Below are 23,917 nucleotides of genomic sequence, written 5' to 3'. Positions count from 1 at the left end.
GTTTGGCCATAGCAATGTCTTTTTTTTTTTAACTCTTTCACAATACACAATAGTATAGACGAAATAACCTGTATCAAGACGATAAGCTATAGGCCTATTTGACGTTAACAACAGAAGAAAGAATAAAAATAGATAAAATTTAACTGAGGCTTCTACTTTAAACAGAAACACGCTTAACTAACATCTTTATCTTACAGAAACATATTTCCCGTATTGCGCTCGGTTACGAGAAGAAAATCAAGACAAACAACAGGTTTCCAAATATAAGGCTATTAATGATTGCGACTATTAAGATACAACCAAACAACGTGGAGTAACTGTGCTTGTATGAAACCACTGTTTATCTTTAGTAATAATTATGTTATCCATTACGATGTTACACAATTACTACGATAAGGTAATATTTAAAAGGGTCCATGAGTGAGAAGTTCATCAGAAGTAAGTACACCAGACAACGATGATGTCTATATGTTTTGTTCTCCTGAGTTTTATAGCTCTTTGTAGAGGTAATATTATTATATTCTTTGTAGTCTACTTTTAGTCAATTTAGAAATTAAGCACTGCGTTCAATTTCGTAGATAGGGACCAGTGGTGGTTTTAGAGTTCAACAACTGTTAAGTCACATTGGAAATGACGGTTAAACTGGGTTCGCATCCTCCCTTCCCTCTGTCACAAAATCATCTCCAGCCTTCAGTGCTGTTTTACTTTGAATTCGTTCTTTAAATCTTGGTATTAGGTACAAACATTACAGGAAAAAATTGCCACTGTATACTGCATATATCCACTATATGCTTCCATACGAAATTGTTCAACTTAACTTTACATATTAAACTCAGCACAAAAATTCAAGAAATGATTTGATTTGATTTTGAGTTTAACCCCTTCAATAGAGAGGCTCTATGGGATGTGGACCCACAGCTTAACGTGGAATCCGAACCACATGAGCTCCTGCAAGGAATCGAACCAGATCTCCCACGTTAACAGCTTAGCCACGAGGGAGCTCTTATTCAAGAAATGAAAAACAATCGATGTTACCGACACTACTTAATATATTTCTTCAATTGAAATTTCTCAGTCGACCCTGTAAATGAAAAGAAGTTTCTACTTTTACGTCCCACAGTACTATCCTTAAGGATAAAGGATACTGATGTATTAATGAAAGTGAATTATTGAATTATTAATTGGTGGGGTGAGAAAGTAGAAGGAAACGGAAGAACCTCGAAATACCCACATGATGTTCACCATAAACTTGCTTGGGCGTCAATCGAAACAGGGACCCCTCGCACCAGAGATTAGCACCCTATAAGTGTCCTATCGTCCCCCTCTCTTAACTGATTCTGTTAAAAATCATTCGGTTACATACTCATTAGCATACATAATACTTAAGAGAGTAATTTGAAACGAATACAAAACAAAGCAACAGCGAAAAACGAACTAGCTTCGTTTATCGTGTATTTATTTATTTACTTCTAAAATAGAGACACGATAATATTTTTATGATGTATTAAAGCAACAAGCAATTATGCATTCAATTTCAAACCTTTCTAAAGGAAATGAATATTTCATTCGACAATTCATTTTCAGCACCAGGACGTAGACCGACTGTTTAACGTAGACTCTGAATCATATGTATTCCTATCAAGAATCGAACTCTGGTATCACATGCCAAAGACGCGTTAGCGAACCACATATCCACGAGGAAGCTTCAAAGTATGCATGAAGGTCCACAAGCCCAGAGAGAACCAAATTTACTGAACCGCCGTGAGTGTTGTCCGCCTTAAACCTAACCTACATAACTCGATAACTGACTATTCTTTACTGATTATTATTTTATATTTTTGGTCAATGACTTTCATTCCCATCATAGATGGGCGGACCGTAGAAGGTAATGCTTCTCTATGGCCAGTGACGTAAGAGAATGTCGGTTGTGATAACATTAGATTGTTCTCAGGCTGTAATTGAATGTCGATAAGTATCATCGAATAGAATTGTGTGTGGATAAGGTCAGCTCTAGGTTGACGAATAACTGTCCACAAAACGGCATAGTTTTCCAGATGGAACTAAGTACGCTAAACGGTTGATAAGGCCCTGTTTGGTATCAGGGAAGGTGGATGTGAGAATTTTGTAGATAGATACGGCAATGAGGGTTGTGGTTCTCAGGGAGTTGTCCTCTTCATAGATAGCAAGCAGATGGTCTGTGGGCGGATAAGCGTATCTGGGTAGCGTAGGCGTTTGCTGCAAAAGTTCGTGTATGAGAGGATGTGTATTGGTGATGCGGGTTAAGATATAGCGAGAGCGAAAACGTCGGAGATGAGGAAGAACCGTAGGTATGGTAGTATTACGATATATCTCTCGCGTAGGTGTTTGCTTTCGCAGAGAATATGCAATGCAAAATGTATGGTGTTCGAGTATATGAGTACGTCCATAGAATTTTGGTGTCGCAGATAGCCAGGCGAGATAGTCGTGAGTTAGTGCTGGCCTGACGAAGACTTTATATGTATGGAGAAGCAGTTTGGCGCTAAGTCTCCACGTAGTGACTTTAAGATGTCGAAGTAGGTTAATACTACGACGGATGTTGGCTTCCAGGATCCGAAGATGGACGTTCCATGTTAGGTGTTCGTCAAACGTGACAGCGAGATATTTTAAAGTAGCTTGAAGCTAAAGACGTGATCCCATGAGGGAAATAGTAAGGCACTCAGGATTTAGAGTAGGTTTAGAGTGTTTAACTGCTATAGCTGCTGCCCTGCGAGCTGGATGCTGAGATAGGTTTGCTCGGGTGAGATGGTAGTGCGGAACGTAGTAATGTTCGCTGACCTTCAAGAAGGTTTCATTGAGCATGATGTAATCTACGTTATTTGCAGAAGCCATTGTTTCCAATAGTACTCAATTTGTAGGTAATGAGCTGATGTTCGAAAATAGGAATTTGATTGCCCTTTTTCCCTGAGTGCGAGTATTCATGTTGGAGTATCGGAATGGAAGTGGAAATATGTAGAAAGACCAGAGTATGTAGCCACCATATGGAGGTGGTGGAATGTCATATGCAGCTTTGGTGGCGTGAGTAAGAATAACTTCTGTTTGTAAGCAAATGTATTTTCGAGAACGAGAGTAATAAATTGGAGCACGTTTTCTACCGTGGGTGGTGGTAGAATTGATATTTGAGTACCGATTGAAACATGCGAAGCCAGATAAATATGAAGAGGCACTACTGTTTCAGGTTTGCTGATAATGTTTTGGTTTCTGTGTGCATTGATATGAGTACGTGGGGTGTTAACCATCACATGTGTTGCAGTTAGAAGGCTGGTGGAGGTTAGGGCAATTCTTGATCTTATGGGCACCTTTACAATGTGAGCACACTGTTGGTAAAGTGCATTTGTTAGTTGGATGTGTATTATGTGCTAGGCACTTTTCGCATCGCAAGGAAAGAAGCGGTGGAGTGCGTGACGCTTCCATCCGATGGTGGCAACGGTAGATGTAGACGCCATTCTGGAGGAGTTCGTCAAATAGATTTTGGTCGTCTATGAGAAGGCGTATCATATAAGTTGGTCCAGTAGCGTTTTTAATTCGAAATGCCCTGGTCAGGTGGTATCCGTTCTCTTTCAGTTTCTCTAAGATGTCTTTCTCAGTCAAGTTAGAATCTACACCACGAATTATCATTGATTATAAGGGGGTGCGACGTGGTGACGGAGGTGTTTTCTGAGACGACGTTTTAAAAAGTTGGATGTTCGCATTGGGTCCGAACATAGACGGCCATACTTTGAAAATCATATATTCATAGAGTTGTGAGTTTGCTGTTTTTAGAATGATGCCATTCTGGATTTTTACAAGCTGTTAAAGATCAAGTCGATTGCAGTAGCGCATTGGTTTTAAGTAGAACTGTTTGGTGTTGAAATATTCTGGTTTCAAATTGTTGAATAGGATATTGGAGATAGTATCAGATGGTGGGTCTATGGTTATAGGCTCCTCTACTGAGGTGATATAAGCAGTTTGTAATGGAGGTCGTTCAGACAGACATTTGGGTGGACTTAGAAGAGCGTCAGTGTATTTAAGCTTCTTAGTGGTACTTGGAGAGCGGAAAGGATTTCTGTCCCGAACAGGAGAAGTGTTAGATACAGAAGAAGCTCTAGAAGATGTTCATTCTCGCGTCCGTGTGCGACGTTCTTGAGGTGGCCCCCATAACTGTATCTGGAAGAGTATGTCGTCCAGATGTATTGTCTGTGGGGGCAGGACGCCCCGGGGCATGATAGCGATAGTGACGATGGTGATCGATAGATATCGCAGCTACCCAGTGCCATAATAGAATAGGTTAATAACTGATAAGGTAGCCGCTAACACCGAAGTGCTGCTGCCTTGCCAATTTAGAGCGGACTGGCAACTCTGGTTGAGTCTTATTCAGTACGCAAGATACTGATGCTGTGAAAATAGAGACTATGAACCCGAATACTCAGGATTTGTGTGGTACTTTATTTCTCGGTAACTACTGGCCGGATCTAGACCAAATTTGGTGGGCATAGATTTCTCGTCTAAGGAATCAAGATCGCTATATTTGGTGGTCGAGCTTGCGCAGGGACAGGCTCCATTCAGGAACAAAGTCTATGTTCCACAATCGTACACGCCAGGAGCTTCTGACTTCGGGTCACCTCCCAGTTGTTAATATTTAAGTTATTGGTTAGAAACTAGCGTTCCTTTCAGCACCAAGACTATATGAGACGTCTTAAGCGCTCAAATTACTAGGCTGTCCTACTAGAAATCGAACTCTGGACTCCGGGCACCAAAGGCGCTAATGTTAGCTTGTAAACCAGAGAGCAGGACAATGTTCAAGTTAGATTTCAAAATATAATACCGATTATTGTTCATAGTTTGGAATTGCATTCTCTAAAACCTTTTTGAAATGTCTTCCTTAGAAATACCTTATCCACATCAAGAAAATTTAATCAATTGTTACTGTTTTCATTATATTTTAACTTCAGAAAAAGAGTTGTCCGTTACGTAATTAAGCAATACATTCATTAGCTGACATTGACTTACACCTTCTAATTGGGAATTATGGTATATTTCCTTTCCTTATTATCACTTTTTGAATCTTGCGTATCAATATATACATTTTATTTTGGGCTATACCGGTACTTAACAATATAACTATCTTTTCAAAACTAAATTTTGCTGTGAGTTTGGTTGCTGTCTTTCTAGGTCTTGATGTTTTGGAAATAATCAAAGTGGAAGAACCTAAAATTGTTGGAGGAGCTTTAGCTGAAGACGGAGAATTTCCATACCAGGTACTGTATAATTTCATATGCATAATTTCATTAATTATATATCCTATATGAGGTATTCGAGAAACCCCAGGCGTTAGGTCGCAATGACGACTGGAAATATGAATCTGGCACTTGGCTAATTTAAGTCCAAAACATGTAGGTCTATGTATCCAATTGGATTTTCATTATTATGGCGCATGGTTTTCACAATTGACGTCTAACTCACAAGATTTTTTCCCCGAACACTGCCTATACATACTTAATTCCAGTCACAAATATATTTAAATTAATATATTCAAATGATTGTCTTTCTTAGTTTATGTTTTCATATATCGTTCTGTTTGGAAAATGCAAATCTCTCAGAATTAAAAGAAGTACAGGGTGGGCACAAAGTCCCGTCCCCACTTTGAGGTGAGGTGATTTTGAGTTTAACGTCCCGTTCAGCAGCGAGGCTATATGAGACGTGGACCTACTGATTAACGTGAAATCCGAACCACATTAGCTCCCGCCGGGATCCGAACCCGGGTCTTCCACGCCAAAGGCGCGTATGCTAACCGCTTACCCACGAAGGAGCTCATCGTCCCCACTTTGAAGTATTACATATTCAAACTTTGCAAACTTTAATTATAAGTATAGTTTTTTGTGTAATAGACACCTGCTTTAATGTCCCCTCTATGGGTTGCATCGTGCTCCAAACACAAATGCCAGTTTTTGTGATATATTCTTCCGAATTACTGATGTAACCCGTCTGAAAACAAGTCTCTCAGCTTATTTTTCTATTCATCAATCGTTGCATAACGTTGTACTGCAATAATATTCTTGATGAATCCCCAGAGCGAATTGTCACAGGTTGTTAAGTCCGGGCTTCGATGTGGCCAGTCAAGTGTACCAGGCAATGAGGACAATCCGAAGCCACGCAATTATCTTTGTGTGTACGTCTAACAAGGTTTATCTCTGGCTTCTTAAACTGCAGGACTTCTAATATTTTCTCTTATTATAAAAATGGTTATACAATGTACTATGATAACATTTTACAATCTAAATATATTAATATTTTAAAACTACTTATTCTTGTTATATTCCAGAATAATTGTTTTGAAATAACGTTATCGTTTGCTGCCTTCATTTACATTGAGTATGGTGAAAGCAATGAAGAAATATTATAGATTACTATTCAGTTCATGCTTTCAATGCAAATATCAAAAAAATAAATTATCAAATCGTTGTAACAATTCTCAGATTTAAATAATGCAAGGGAATGACAATTACAAAATATGAAACACTTTGCATAATGTGATGCTATATTTTTCTTTTATTATTTTTTCTTTCTTTTTTTAAGGTTTCCCTACGATTTTTTGGAGAACATATGTGTGGAGGTTCTATAATTGGAAGCCATTATGTATTAACAGCTGCTCATTGTGTAGACGGGTAAGGACAAAGGAATTAATATTATAAATACATAACTTTTGCATGAATAGTATGTATAATTATTTGTAACCTATTTTGCTTTATTTTTACGGGAAAATACTGGTTTCAATTTTTCATCAATTATGGGATAAAACTATTTTTTTTTTATTTTTATTACATTAAACATAGTATGAAGTATGCTCACAGTTTAACTTGAAAAACGGTATGATTCTGGTGGATACGAACTAAGTTCAGATTCTACATTAAGATTTAAGTTTGTGGGAGAATCATAACATTTTTTTCACGTAATATTATACTGATCTGAGACATGAGAATTGAAAGAGAAGTACCTTGAAGTTCACACTGTAGTCGGCAGTTGGTGAGGCAAAGATTGGCGTGGATAACAATCATCTATTTGTGAAGAGCAGAAAACTGTAATTCGTTTTTTCGTGAATAAATGGACTAAACCCGAGTGAAATTCTCAGGGAAATGGTATGAGGAACACTATGTGGACCGTAAAGTAACATCTGCAGGGTGTCGATGTTCAAAATTTTGTACGGTACAGGGCATGACGCGCATAATAAACTGAAATTTCTTGAAGTGAATCGTTTGCTGGGTCCCATACAATCTCACAGAGACGTCCTTAAGAGGCCTCATCCCGGCGAAATTAAAATACCGCTAATTTTACTGTAATTATGTGATATCTTCAAATAGATAAAAGATAATCGGAAAGTGGAACCAGAGCTCCCTAGACAATATTATTTTACATGAGATTCCGTTATCACAACTCACTTACCTGCTTTCGATTTCCAACCATTTAGAAAATCGCAATTTATTTTCGCGTTTCTAAACGACTGAAAACGGAAAGCCACTGTGATAACGGTATTTCATGTAAAATGATATTGTCTAGGACGCTTTTGTTCGACATTTTAATTATCTTTCATCTATTTGAAGATATCACATAATTACTGTAAAATTAGCGGTATTTTAATTCCGCCGGGATGAAGCCTCTTAAGGGGCAACAAATGAAGACATGCCTGGACCACCTTGTATGATACACTGAAATATATGCGTTTCTGGAAGGTATCGTTACATGCGACGAGTCTTGGGCCTACCACTACAAGCCTGGAACAAAGCATGGAATTCAAAGAAGAAATTCAAGATGACTCATTCTGAAATTCAAGATGACTCTTCTCACTATTTTGTGAGATATGCAAGAGATTCTACTAGTAGATTTTCTAACGCCTGCAAATGCTACATCGTATGAAAGAACATTAGGAAAGTTGTATTGTGAGCTTCGGGACAAATGCCCTAACCTGGAATATCGAACACCTTCATGGCAATGGGTGCCCCTATGTTGATGCTTTCGTGTGTAAGAAATTAGAGATGTTTGAGTGGGAGGTGCTTGAACACGCCGTGATCTAATCTGGTATTCTTAGACTATGCACCGGTATCGTCTTTTCTCGCTCAATGAAGACACTTTTCGCCGCACACGTTTCAATTCCGATTACAAAGTCAAATCGGTTACGCACAGATGGCTATACATCTAAAGAATGACTTCTATGAACACGTGTTTTGAATTTTCTGACACGATGGAAAAGAAGTGCTGAGAAACTTCGCGCCTATATTGAAAAGTAGCTTAAACATGACACTTTGCTTTGTAGAACTTCTTTATTCTTCATAAATTACATATCCCATTTTTTTTTTTTTTCATAAATTGTGCGTTACTTATGGATTCGTTCTCGTATATCTCTTAAATGAAGAATCCTTCAGGAAGAAATCTATATATTTGTTATGCAAGCAGCCTGAGTTCCAGATAATTTTTGCATTTTGTGTTCTATCACCAATGAAGTGAAATATATATGTTGTCCAAAGTAGAAAGAGATAGTCTATGCAAAGAAACACAACGAAGTCACTTGCTAATATAATATGTACGCTTTGTTTAGAAAACATGCATGTTCCAGCTAGATCATAAAAATGTAATATTAAAATAATATCACACATAAAAATAAATGTTTCGGTAATTATTATTATTTTAAAATTGAACTCTGCTAATTGATTTCTTCCGCTCGCGGCGAATGGAATTGAAAATCTACTCTTATCTACCTCAAGTTTCGTGTCCAATCAATCTCCTTGGAAAGAACATCTTTTTACTTTTGATGTTTATTGTTCACTGCTTCATATTTCCGAAAAAAAAATATAAGGAAAAAAAACAACGATTTCTCAGGACAGCGAATTAATCCTTATTTTCTTCTCTCCTTGGGAGATAAAATGTCAAATGATGAGCAATGGGCATTAAGCTTTGAATTGTTGAGCAACACGTATTTGTTGTAAGTGGTATGTGCTTTTTATGCGAATAATACCGGGTTTGATGTCTGAATAGTTGTTCGAACTCTAATTTAAGCAGTAGATCAAATCTGATTTAATTTCAGTTTTAAAAGTAAACACTAAACTCTTAACAAATCAAATCAAGCTGTCTGGCAACATTTTGTGACATCCTGTCAATATAAGAAGTGAATACTTTCATGACTACTCACAGGCTTGTTGCCCAGCAATGGGTTTTCCAAAAGAGTTTAGTTCTTTAAAGGTGTTGCAGCTAACACAGGCCCAGTGTTACCGGTTTGACAAAGAGCCGGTGTTAAAGAACTAGGTGAATAAGAGCACCGTGAAAATAAGAACAGCACTACGCTTTTGTTTTTCAACATATACCTTGTGCTGTTAGTAATACCGCAGCTTGCGCCATTAAGGTACAAGCCATTAAGGTATTCATGTTGATAACTGTATTAGTCATCGGCGATCAACCAAACCTTCCATTTGTTAAGAACAACCGCCTCTAACTCCTGCCTATCAGATAAATAGAGCTTTACTGTACTTCTAAGGTGCACGTTCCCTTGCATTCATATAATCAAGTTACTGATAGTGAGAATTTGTGTTAGTTTACATTCTAGCTATGAGCAAAGCCTTACGCACTATATTTAAAATCAATACCAAGTATCAAAGAACGTATTTTATTTTCTTAATCTTTTACGTAAATAGCTGTGTAACCTATGAATTCTTTTGACAGAATTTATGTTAGAAAAATATGCTTCTATCTGTTTCTGGTGTTTTTACATTCAACCCATAAGGGTCATATCAGTTTGTTGACTTAAACCCTACCATTTTAACCATTTATTCCAAAGTACGATAGAGTTGAAGTAGCACCAAGTATGTGTGAAAATTTAACACAACTATGGTAGCACAGTACCATTATATTGAATTAAGGCAGTCATTTTTATTATGTAAATTGTATAAACCTAGCAAAATTTGCAAAGTTCGAATCTTACTGTGGTCATTTTGTTGAATTTCTCACTTCCATTTCAAGCCGGATATTCAACAGAAGAACGAATTCTTTTTTCAAATGATAATACTTCTCCATAACAGTAATCCTAAATATCTGTTTTCTTTCTTTCTTTTTTTTTTTAATTCTAAGAAAATCATCCTGTTGTAGCAATCTTTCCCAAATCGAAATATTCCCCTCACGGAATGTAGCAACCTTGTTTCGGTCTTGTTGACTATTATTATACCTCTTAAGTAATTCCAAGATAATTATGTTTAGAACTAAATCAAACGAATATTCAAACGTGTTCATTATCGATTTTGTTGCAAATTCCTTATCTCCAACAATCGTACTAGTTAGTACTAGTTTAACTCCAATAGTTTTATATGACAAACAAGAAGTAGTCATAAACTAGGTTTACAAGATATAATCTTTGAATCTGAAGAAGTATTTGTGCAGTTCTTTGATGATTTAGTTGAAAGTAAACGAAATATAAAGCAAAGATTAGGGATTTAGTACTTAGATTTGTAGGCATTCGACATCAATGGTCATTTAGCCCGTCACGTATGAGGAATGACGTCCCTCGGCGAGCACACTATCCGGGAAAAGGGAAGGAAGGAGGGATTGGTTAAAGAAGCGGCCTGGGACCTATAAGTTAGATACCATCCCGGCATTTGCCCGGTGGGAATGAGTAAAAACCCAGGAAAACTTCATTCAGGGTGGTTGGCCTGAAAAAGCTTTTTACACTTTTTCTACCGAATGCCCCCATCGGCAATTGAACTCGGGACCGCTCGCACAGAAAGCGAGAGCGTATACTACTAAGCATTATAAAGCAAAGAGTACATTTAAATTATTAAGTTACATATATGTATTCTTTTTCAAATGCACTACTCGTATAAAGTTAACTTTTGATGTAAAGTAATTCCCATAAACTTGACCTAATATGAACTGAGAAGCTGACAAGTTACAAAAAATGTGTTTCACTATGTTAATCACAATTTATAATATTTTACAGAGCAAATAGGAAGATACTTGTCTGTACGCATTGTTGTATCTTCAAGCAAACCTGCTAACAGCTAGCAACAATAAATAATATTAGAAAAGTTGATTGGTGATTGACAGTGGCCACCTGGCTTTCCTTAGCAACTTTATTACAGAGACAAAGAGTCAGGTAATTTGGAATTTCCACGAAAAGAACAAAACTTCTCACCAAATTCGTTAGACAGTTCCAAGAATTTGTCACAAAGAGAAAGGGGGCAAATTTTGCATAAATTGGATATCGTAAAATCTCTTTGAACAGAACAGGAAAACATGTAGACATTCGTACGAATAAATATGTACTGTAATTACAATAATGCAGTAATTAAAATTTAGCTTTTCTGTTTTCATTATATATGTGATAGAAATTATCTAGCTAATATAGGTAAGATAAATGAATAAATCAACATGAGTTTTCAAGTTTATTAAGTCATTTTGGATACACCCTGTATTATCTCTACAGTGATGTTCTGCTATACCACCAGAAATCATTTTATGATTTAAAAAAATGAAATTGATTATCGATTTATATGGAATGTCGAGATATCAGGAGACGAGTTAGTGGGATTCTACTGTGCTTTTTTTTTAATTTTCATTTTGGTTATACGTGAATAAACCTAAACGTGTAGAACGCTTTTATTGATTTAATTGATATGATAACTCAATGCGTTTTGGTATCTTATTACGTAACTAAAAAAAATAGTGTGGTTCTATGCTATGTTAAGTTCGCTTGATTTGATTCTATGAGTGAATTTCTTATTTCTAGTCTTGGTCCACATCTTCTCAGTATCCGTGTAGGTTCAAACAATATTTACAATGGAGGAAAAATTTATCGAATATCAAAGATACACGAATATCCGAAGAATGGATCTGACGACGACGACGAAAATGATATTGCCATCTTACAGGTTGGTCTTGTTAGTTATATATTCATTCAAATATAATTTAATTAACGTCTTATCATAGGCTATTCTCACATAGGATTCAATTTGTGCCAACACGGAATAAAAATGTACAAAATATTTTGATTTTGTGGCCTCATCCCTGTTCTTCTTTTTTGGTCATTCGTTGAAGAGATAATGAAGAGTTTACAAAACCATCCTAAATTATCAAGAGCACTTCATGATGACTGGTTAAGAGCAGTGGCGAAGGGTCGTAAGAGGCCCTGAGGCCCGGCCTACCTATTTACTTTCAGAAATTATAATTTATAATTGATTCATTTTCCTTGCACAGAATGTATGATAGTTTTCTAACATAAGGTGAAAAAAAAATATTGTTCGATAAAGAAATCGTGGTTAGTACCACTGCTGGGAGGCTCACCGAGTAGTGTCTCAGGTGACAGTAGAACTACCGCCAAGCTACTAAGAAAATCCCGCGAGAGAACGTGTTGATAATAACCTGTGAAAGAGACCGGCCTCAGCGCTTATCGACTTTCGTCTCTACATGAAGCGTTTCTCTTGAGACCTTCGATTTCGATTCGATATGTCAAACAAATAAAGAGCAAGAGAACGTAGAACCCCATTCCCTACCAACTTTGCTTAATTTTGCGGACTCTAACACAACGCAAAATCTGGAATAAGTAATTCTAAAGGTGCTACGCCTATTATCGCGAACTAATATACCTTTATTACGTTACATTGGCGCAAGCCTGTACGAAATCAGACTCCTTGAGTTCATTAGAGTTGAGCAGAGAGTGTGTATTTTTTTAGATATTATGACATTTTTATCTTACATTTGCAAAAGTTAATGAAAGAAAATGTCAGTAAGTGGAGAATATGAACATAATATAATTCCTATTAAAGAATCTTCTATATCAATTGTCTTTGGAAAATTAATGTGTTATTAAGGAAAGTACCTGTGTTGAACATAGAAACAGAGGGCAAGAGAGTTCTGCATGCATTGGTACAAGAAAATTATTTGTAGTTTTTGAAATAAAGAGCAGCGTATGAAAAAATATTTAACCCTGGGAGTCCCAAACGGGTCCATTGGACCCATATGACTTTTCGTTTATTAATTACAGAGTAAGTTTACGTGAGTGGTCGCTAATATTCCGTGACTTTTTCTTTATGGTGCTCCTCTCCCATGTTATGTCAAAAATACTTTGCTCCTTTAAGTCAGGTGGTGTATATAAAATATTATAGCATTGTGTACCACGTGGGTCCACTGGACCCACTGTATACTTTAAATAATAATACTGGTTTAACTTTAGTTATGATTTACATTGTGGAGCATAGATGACAGAATTAACGTCAGCGTGTTCTTTATTCTTTGTTATCAGTATTATGTTTAAAAATGTTTTATTTATAAAGGAGTTTAATGCAGTTTTAGTAAATTTTCCTAACTGACTAATTATTTCTTTTGTACGTAATGCCTACTGGTTTATGGTGTTTTCTTCCTGACACCACTTCTCAGGGGCATATTATATATTTCTACCTATAATACATTCTAAACCAGCCAGTGCACGTTTCACTTTAGTCATTGGATTTAGTGTGTGAGGATAATGGCACTTGGCGGACTTTCCGATAACGACATACGCCAATGGCTGTTGACAGAAGAGGAGGATTTTTCTGGTGATTCGACAGATGATGGAGAAGTGAACTGTGAATTATTAGAGTTATCTGCATGTGAGAGTGGTTTTTCTTATGTTAGTGACAGCGACGTGCAAGATGAAGCAATATTCCGCTCTAGAAGTGGCATAGTGAGAGGTACTAAATTCTAATGTTCTACCAGTCGCGGGCGTGCTGGTGCTGCCAATGTAACTAGAAAGGACCGTGGTTCTACACGGTATGCTAACAGGGAAGTTGATGAGAAATCTGCTTTTTGTCTATTTTTTCGTATGAACATTCTGGAAACAATTTGAAAGTTGACTAACAAGGAAGGTAGGATAAAATTTCCTCGTGAGTGGAAACCTGGTAGTGTTGAGGAACTTCAGAAATATATCGGCATGTTAATACTTACTAGGGTATAAAAATCAAAGAATGAAGAAACTAGGCAGTTCTGGAGTAAGAAAAACGGTCGGCCTATCTTCAATTCCATTATGAGCAGGAATCGTTTTCAAGAAATCAATTCCGCTCCAGGTTTTGATGATGCAGAGCTCAGGCGCCAGAGAATACCTGATGATAAACTATCTCCAATTCGTGCAGTGTTTGAAGACTGGATACAAACTCTACAGGACGCTTATATTCCGGGAGATAACATGACGGTGGACGAACAGCTTGAGACTTTTCGTGCCCTTTCGGCAATACACACCGAGTAAATCGGGTAAACATGGAATAAAGTTCTGGGTTATTTGTGATAGCACAACAAGCTATGTGTGGAAGATGCAAATATATAGCGGAAAAAGTCCAGAACAGGGAAGAGAAGTAAATCAAGGGGAAAGAGTCGTTCTTCAACTGACAGAAGAAATTGCTGGAAGTGGTAGAAATATTACTGGGAATAACTTCTTTACAAGTCTTTCTCTTGCACGTAAATTGAAGGAACGAAATCTCACCTACTTCGGAACTATACGGAAGAGTAAGCCAGAACTCCCAACTTCATTTACCAAAGCGGGTAAAAGTAGGGCTGTAGGGAGCAGTTTGTTTGGATTGCAACAGGATGCCATGATAGTTTCGTACTGTCCAAAGAAGTACAAAGGTTGACTATTTCAGGTATATTTCAGGTATTTCAAGTATAAAAGGTTGACTATTTCATTATGCCTAAAAATTAGAACTTCTATTTGAGCTCATATAAAGAAATAGTAATACTGCTAAGTTACCATATTTCTAATGTACGGTATAACTACAATAAATACGAAGTGTATTTTATTAATTCGTCATAAATACATAGCTCAAATGACATTGTTCAGTATTTCGTTGTTCATTTTCTCCCAAAAATTTAATTATATGGTTAGAGGGTCTCAATATATGACTGTGGGTCCATTGGACCCGACTGGTACACAAAGGTATAAAAATATGTCTGGAGTTCCAGGGTTAAGTCTGATTCTGTTTCAAAAGGGGAATTAAGTGACACACAAAATGACTGGATTGAATATTTATCATGTGTTTTGAACAATATAGGCCTAATTAAAGACGAAATTTTACAAGCAGAGGTTTTTTTTAGTTCAAGTAGACTAAACAATGTATGTTTCTTGTAAAGCGCAGATAATGTGATAATCCATCTTCCCCACCCGATCAACCCCAATTGAAACAATTAAACTGCATTACAGCGAATTAAGATCAGCTATGAGTCACATACGTGAATTTCATTATGAAAATTGAGGTCCGGATCGAATAAGTGCTGTCGATGGACTACAATTACGTTAAATTACGTGAATTTGTCTTCTTGTGTTTCTGTAGTAAAATACTGTATTTATGTCTAATCTGTTTATTATTATTATTATTATTATTATTATTATTATTATTATTATTATTATTATTATTAGTAGTAGTAGTAGTAGTAGTAGTAGTAGTAGTAGTAGTAGTAGTAGTAGTAGTAGTAGTAGTAGTTATAGAACATTGGGCCTACCCTCTTGAAACTATCACCCTTCGCCACTGGTTAAGAGGCCTCATCCAGTCAAAATTAAAATCCGCTAATTTTACAATAATTATGTGATATTTTCCAATAGATAATAGATAATCGAAATATGGAACAAGAGCACCATAAACAATATCATTTTACATGAGATACCGTTATCACGACTTACTTATCTGCTTTCGATTTCGAGTAATTTTGAATATTGGCATTTATTTTCGCGTTTCTAAACGACTGAAAACGGAGAGCCACTAGGTGACTTATGATAACGGTACCTAACGCAAAGTAATATTGTCTAGGGCGCTCTTGTTCCACATTTCGAATATCTTTTATCTATTTGAAGATATCACATAATTGTTGTAGAATTAGCGGTATTTTAATTTCGCTGGGATGAGGCCTCTTAATTGTCCTTGTGCTTAGTTGTATCCACGGTGCATAATACCGGTAGAATCGAATAATATATACATATTTTGGTTAAAATAAGTCTTTGATAACTAAAGATGATTGACATTTGTTTCATTTACTTCCATTTCCAAGTAAGAGTACATCGCGTTTTAAAGAGAGATGAGAGGCCAGAATTTTGTTGAACAAGACTGTACAGTCCCAGTGGAATTAATATCTTACACATTTTTCATTCATGCTTTTCAAGTCCTTTATTCCTTTCCGCTGATGACGATAGTAGTAAAGGTAATGAAATGATGTAACATTACAAGGAAGATCAGAAATTAAGATTACAAGGTCGATATTTCTGGACTTTCGTCTGTTATAGAGGAGTGTATGGTAATTTTAATACATGGAGTTGGCAACTGTGCAGGGTTTCAGCCACCTGCCACCTACGGCGGTAGTTAAAGGTAAACACAAATGCTAACTCGTTTGAAAACTGGTCTCACGAAGAAGTCCGCTCAGTTATTCGATTTCTGTGGGAGAAACATGTAACCCTGGCAGAAATTCAACGGCAGTTGGTAGAGGTTTACGGAGAGACTGTAATGTCTCGTCAGCATGTCGCAGAATGACGTTGAAAGTTTCTCGAAAATCTTCTTTCAATTCGCGCTCGCATACAGCCCAGAAGATCATCACGCTGTCGAATCAGTTTCACTGGGACATCATCGACCACTCTCCTTACAGCCCGGACCTCGCTCCAAGCAACTTTCACCTGTTCCCGCACTTCAAAGAGCACCTAGGAGGTCCTGGCCTCGCTTCACTTCAGACGAGGAGTTGAAACACTTCGTGACAATGTGGCTGAACACGCAAGAACAGGATTTTTACCAGGAGGAAATCTTCAAAATCATCCCACGATGCGACAAGTGCCTCAACCGATTGGAAACTATGTCGAAAAATAACTTAATCTATGTACTATCTGTTGGCTGTATTGGTTGTATAAAATAATATATACACGTTTCACTGCAGGCTTTGTTACCTTACTTTCTGATCACTCCTCGTAGCAGTAAAATAAGCGCAACGTTTCAAAAAGAAGAGTTTGTCTACATTCTTTTTATTTCTTGTTTTTTTTTTTTAATTATTATTAAGGACATTTCACATACATATTTATATTTGAAAGTAGTGGTGTTTAAGTGTGAATAATTAAAGTAATTATTTTAAGAATTTATTTTAATAAAAAGGAGCTTAAATAGTAAACAATTGTTTGCTCGGAAATTTTGTAACAGCATAAGTTAGAATTATTAAACATATGTATTTTCTTTCTAGGTAAGATGGCCAATTGAATATAACGAGAAGGTGCAACCTATTATGCTACCTAAAGCTGGAAAGGAGGTTAGAAATGGCACCATGGCCATTGTAACGGGTTGGGGTTCGCTCAAGGTAAATTCTAAACAAGATTTGTAATTTAAGCGTTCAGTGTACGAAGCACAAGTACAATTGCACCTTAATGTGTACAGAACTTATCAAAGAACATTTTTGGAGAGCACTTTTATAATGACAATTAATTGTCTTCCACTTTAGAATGTACATATGGTGCGTGCTTTAATACTGGTGAAATCGAATAAAACATACACGTAGATAGAATCGAATAAAATATATACAATATGGACATGCAATACATATTATAAAAATAAAACGCTTGCAAGTTTGTTGGAGGTAAATTTACAAACTAGTGAAATGATTTCGATGATTGTCATCATTGTAAAGTACGGTTCCTCAACATACCTATCGACTACACAATACGTAAAATGCTTTGGCTTTAAAGAACTGACCAGTGTCATGAAACTTAGTACCTTTTTGACATTAATATTTATACTATTAAATAATATATTTAATAAGAAATCAGTAAGAATAACGAAATATTCGAAGTTTTTGTACTTAATTCATATTGAAAAGATTAAAAATTAAAAAATAAAAAATAAAATAAAAAGTTCGAAGCTGCTGCATATATTGTAGTTAGATTCTTTATAAAGTGATTTATTACGCTCCTTTCTCCAATGAAAATATGAATCATTATTATTATTATTATTATTATTATTATTATTATTATTATTATTATTATTATTATTATTATTATTATTATTATTATTATTATTATTATTATTTATGTCATAAAACTGGAATCGGTTTGTTGCTTCTACGTAATGTGATTGGAAAGTTATAGGATTGGCAATAATATAAGAAGTCAATATTTATAGATTATTTGAATGGTTCCCCTACAAAATAGTCCCCTCCTGACTCAACCCATCTACTGTAACTGTTTCAATTCCTGGCAGCAATCCTGGAAATCTCCTCGGGGAGTTTTAGTTTATCTGTATTGTCCACATCTCTCCAATCGCGTCAAAACTCTCCCGTTTGAGTGTCATTTATTCAATTTCATAAATATGTAGAAGGCAGCAGCGATCAAATCTGTAGAATAAGGAGATTGGCGTAACACAGGAACTTGGAATTTAGCCAAATATTCCGTGATTGAGAAAGCACGATGATCAAGGGCGTTTTCTTGATGTAATTTCGAATTCTTAACAAGCGTAAATATTGACCTCTTTCGCCTAACCGTTTCGCGCAATCAAAGTATTTTTATACCGCCTAGTTATTTGTGTTTCCTCTTAGATTGTTTTCATGATGCAGAACATCATCTTCACATTCGAAGACTTTGTCTTGTGGTTTCTGGTGAACCCTGCATTTGATGTAGTTGATGACCATATCAATGTCTCATCACTTATTATTACTCCGCTCAACTAATCTGGGTTTTTCCAGCCCATTTAAGAGCTCTTCGTTCGTCATTTCCAGCCATTCTGGATGTCTGTCAGCATCCACGGAATACATTTTAAAGAAGACACACGGCACATCTGCAGTTCTGCTGTTAAAATTGTCGGTACAAAGTAAAATGACACCCCTCTCCCCTCTTGGTTTCCCTAATGACCTTTGGTCTCTCTGATTGTAAGTTGATGGTCAGATACCATAGCACTAATTCCTGAAGCTTGGAAAAGTTTCCGTTCATCATTGATATGGATGAACGATTGACCGAGGGTCGTCTTGAACTGACACTCTACCGCACTTAAACCTAAGATACAACACAAACGTATTTGATTTGCTTATACACTTATTCATAAAAGTTTTGTTTTTAATAATTTATAAATGCTCAACGCCGATTTCTTTTTATAAAGAATGATTTAATGAACAAATACGGTTCAAGTCTTTTTCCCATTATCACAATCATGCAAATCCGCAAACATTCGTTCATATATTTTTAATCAGCTGGGTGTGAAGCTTCACTAACTAAGGCACAAGGATAATCTTTAAAGGTATTTTAAGGACACAACAAGCTTTCTCTTCCGTACCACCGGGCTAACCTCCGCGTTACTACAAAGCAGTGAGTCTCTTGTCTTAAAACTTTCCAATTAGATCTCACACTTATTTGAAATTTTAAATTCACAACCGTTTGGGTAGTACAGTCCGCAGCAAAAAAAAAAAAAAAAAAAAAAAAAAAAAACTGCAACATGAGCATGTAAGTTAATTGTGAAACGACGAAGTCTTTTGCTACAAAATAAGTGTGCAGGTAGGACGATGAGGTTTTCATGCCACTTAGACATTATGTTGATTCCCTGCTCTGTTAGGCGTAGTTTCAGAATAAACTTACATGCTCATGTTGCAGGTTTTTTTGCTGCGGACTGTACAATTTTTTTCTCTATTCTCGGTGTATGGTTGTACAGGTGTGAGATATTAAAATTGGGTCATTATTTTCTGAAACACGCTGTACAAAAATGTCCTATGTACTTTTGTGGGAGAACAACTTTTCAAAGGGATGTAATAACCAGGAACTTTTGAGACATGTTCTGTTTCTCTTTTTCTTTCATTTTTTTCTTTCTTTCTTTCCATAATAGGACGGCGTCAATTCAGCAGTTGAGCTGCTTCATAAAGTTGAAGTTCCTGTGTTAGATGATGACACATGTGACGAAGCATATGCTGACTATGGAGGAATTGATCGCAAACATAATCTATGCGCTGGTTTCCTACAGGGTGGAAAGGATTCATGCCAGGTACACAATTTGTTTTAATGCTCAAAACTGCTTTCAAGCCTCATAAAACATCAAACGAAGCAGAAAATGAAGTCATATAAAATAAATAAAGTTACGCATTATTTTTGAAAATGAAATAAAATTAATTTTTTCAGTTTAATGTCCTGCGATTATCTTCCTTTTTAGGTTAAGGGAGATAATGATTAAGACAAGTGAATGATGTTCGAAGAATTGGTGGAATGAGAATATGGGAGGAAACGAGAGTGTAACGCACACGATGCTATCCACTATAAATTTACTTGACCAAGAATCGAACTAGGGACTCCACGCACCAGAGATAACCACTCTACCACTGAGCCATCCCACCCACTACATACTATTTTAATCCATAAATTAACAGATTCTAGATTCTGTTATCTATACTTCTTTCAAATGCTCGTAGTAATTGAAAATAGAAATTTATACCTAAGAAGGATATTGTATTATTTCTAATTGTAGTTCTAATTGTAGTTTCAGGCTTGTTCAGGAAGAAATGATCATGGTCTGAAGCATAAAGAGTTTTATAAGGAAATGAAAACTGTGTTAAAAGCAGAAAGTAACAGAAAAACACTGAGAAGCATACATATAATCCTAAAAAGTTGTAATAATATTTAGTTAAGTCTATGCAAGCCAAGCAAATTAATATATAATATAAAACTATGACTCCAGTGGTAATTGGATTAGGTATTTATTGGATTCGATCGGTACACACCTCAAAAGGTTTTATTAATAGTGCTTTTCTCGATTTTGTGCTTTTTAGAGCTTTTTATTGCTTTTCTCGATTTTGTACTTTTTAGAGCTTTTAAAATGTGAGCAATATGTATTTTTTAAAAAGTAAGTTTGTTTTTCCACATTTTCGTCACCCCAGTAATTTAGCAAGGTATCTAAACAAAAGGTGGGACACTAACTTCCTAAAAAGAAATGGGCCAATCTACGAAATTTTCGTGATTTTTTTAAATCGGTCTACACGTTATGCAATTATACGTAATCACATACAGACAGTATTAATATTGTCAGCTGTTGAGAATTTTCGTGATTTAGCTCCGAAGACTATACCTAAATCATGATTAAGTTTACTGGTGATCACTACGATAGAATACTTTTTCAAACAAAAAAGGATTAACAGAATCGGTACATAGAGGTCTAAGTTATTTCTGAATATACAATTAAGTCGGTTAATTACTGTATTAAAACTATTAATCGTTAAGGTATTTTATGGTCCAGCTTAAATTATACTATGATCAATTCCTAGTGAGGTTTACATGAGATCAGCGAGGAAACTTTTTTTAAGCTAGAGAATCATGAAAATTGGAGGATTAATTTCGAAGTTACGTGTGAACATACAATGAAGTCGGTTAATTACTGTATTAAAGCTGATGTTAAGGAACTTTATGATCTAGCTTAAATTATACAGTGTGGTCCGGAAGTGGTCGTACCTCTGATTGGTGTTTTCTGTCGGTCTTAGGTTTTACCAACATTTGTTTGGTAACATTGCCTGGCATTGTCTGGTAACATTGCTTGGCATTGTCTGGCAACATTGCTATCCATGTTCATTTGTTTTGTGCTGTTCTCTGCTTGGTAACAGTTATTTGCAGTGAAGTTTCGCGATTTACATGCGCAATTACCTGAATCAGACGTTTCCTGGTCACTGGATTAGAAGAGATTGTGCATCTTCACCAGCTTCCTTTGCCTGGCCTCCAAGAAGTCCCGATCTGACGACACCAAACAATACTCTTTCGCGTTTCATAAAGCAACAAGTAAGAAACACTCGATATCACACAACGCAGGAATTACGAGAAGCTGTGGAACAAGCCTTCACCCTCGTGACTCCGGAGTATCTCCACAAAACATCTGCGAGAACTTGGCGCAGAAATTCAGCTGTGTTATGACATGGATGGTGATAAAACCAATGCTTATGACTCTTAAGACTTCACGTTAATTGTGTACAAACATTCTACCATAATTAACACTATACTGTTGAAACTAAAGGGGGTACGCCCACTTCCGGATCACCCTGTACTATGATCAATTCCTGATGAAGTTTACACGAGATCATTGAGAAACCTTTTTTTTCAAGCAACTAGAGAATCATGAAAACTGATGGATTCATTTCGAAGCTACTGTATGTCTGCAAATACAATGAAGTCGGTTACTGTATTAAAGCTAACACTCATTAAGAGACTTTATGGTCCATCTTAAATTATACTATGATGAATTCCAGGTGACGTTTACACAAAATTACCGTGAAAACATGTTTTTTCAAAGAAGATAATGAAAATTGATGGATTCGTTTCGAAGTTATGCGGGAACATATCCACAAATATCTACGTATGAGACGAGTTTGAAACACCACTTTCTTTTAGAATCAGTTAAAACACAAAATAAAAGTATGTTACAAATGAATGGAAGCCGCTATGACACATTTTCAGTGTAATCCTGAACTTTCCTTTCTATTTGTTATAATCATTAACTTTAGAAAGTTATATTCTGTACAAAATTCTCTTTACGACAGTTTAGTTTTTGATCCAATAAAATTAAATTCGAATATTTTCCTTTCCATAGCTTTTATTTTTGTTTAATCTTGTCAGATTTAATGTCTACTCTTCTGTTCTGAAATTTTTGGACGCATACTTTTCTCATTATTTTCGAATTATATGTATCTTATTTCAATACTTAGTTCTTTCTATTTTATCTCATACCTTCTTTTTTGGTTAAAACTACTGACTACTACATGTCATTATAATGAATAATATAATATAATTTAATTTCAGGGAGATTCAGGAGGACCTCTAGTGGTTAACGGTGAACAAATTGGGGTTGTTTCTTGGGGTGTAGGTTGTGCACGAGAAGGTTATCCTGGCATCTATACAAAAGTATCTGCGTACAGGGATTGGATCAGAAATGTTACAAATATTTAATTGTAAGCCAAACTCTAATCTAATACGTTTTTATTCATATTGTTAATTGTTGTAATGTACAGGATATTTGGAATAAAATAATTATATTCTATCTCAATTCACTTTTTTGTTTCAATACTTAGAAATACAGTCACAATTATGACAAAAGAGTAAGATAACTGAATTAAATGTGAGCTCCAGATTTTTGTTTCTTTTCACATAAAATATCTTTGATCCAAGAAAAGTAAAAGTCAACAAAAGAATGAACGTAAAATAAAATGTAAAAGTAAGAAAGTTGCGGATCTCTGGTACTAAAACTCATCTTTCTTCTGTTTACCTTATAATTATTCCCAATCGTCACTCATACGGATGCTACAACCATACTTGAGTGCTCTGAGGAATATTGCAAACCACCCAGTAATATATATATTTTTTATTTTATTTCATAAAGCTCCAAGCTCTTTCCTACGGATAAGTCAATTTTGACTTTCCCAGAACCAGCTTCAAAGCAGAGAAAAATAAAATATTCCTTTTTATTACCAATCCAAGTGTTCAACAGACTGAACGCCGCCGCACAGTGCGTCGTCCAATGGACAAAAATTAGAAAAGAAACAATTTTCTTCGGACTTGCAAATAGCACGGAATGAAGCACAAATGATTCACAAGACAGAAATCCCTAGCCACAAACTGATGACAACCCGTCATCCTACAGAGGGCGCCCGCAAAGTTACCACATTAGACCGACCCGAGTCGAGATGACACTCTTACAGATAACAATTCGCATGCACAACTACTATATTAGACCGACCTGAGTCATTATCTCCACAGCGATTACATTGGTGTTTCAGACCAAAGCGAAAGGTGAGAATTTTTGTCCCTAGTGGGCAGTTATAGGAAAGGTACGTTCTGTCTTTTACGACGAACGGTTGGTAATCATTTTTTACTGATATATTTGGAATATCTCAAAAAAGCCTAAACATGTCTTGAAGGAGACGGTGATGA

At 36.0% G+C, this 23,917-nt stretch overlaps 1 protein-coding gene across 1 annotated transcript; it reads left to right on the top strand.

The window, feature by feature from the left end:
- Positions 1 to 435: 435 nt before the first annotated feature.
- Positions 436 to 23,031, top strand: LOC145662584 (trypsin-7-like). The gene is made up of 7 exons (XM_081728298.1): positions 436 to 506; positions 5,188 to 5,273; positions 6,592 to 6,680; positions 11,780 to 11,921; positions 17,227 to 17,340; positions 19,845 to 20,000; positions 22,790 to 23,031. Exons 1-7 carry the CDS (start codon positions 458 to 460, stop codon positions 22,934 to 22,936), a joined length of 783 nt encoding a protein of 260 aa, XP_081584424.1. The 5' UTR covers positions 436 to 457; the 3' UTR covers positions 22,937 to 23,031.
- Positions 23,032 to 23,917: the final 886 nt, after the last annotated feature.

The sequence above is a fragment of the Thermobia domestica genome, chromosome 1, assembly GCF_964235325.1.
Source record: "Thermobia domestica chromosome 1, izTheDome1.hap1.1, whole genome shotgun sequence".
Classification (NCBI taxonomy): domain Eukaryota; kingdom Metazoa; phylum Arthropoda; class Insecta; order Zygentoma; family Lepismatidae; genus Thermobia; species Thermobia domestica.
This window is presented reverse-complemented; position numbering and strand designations above follow the sequence as displayed.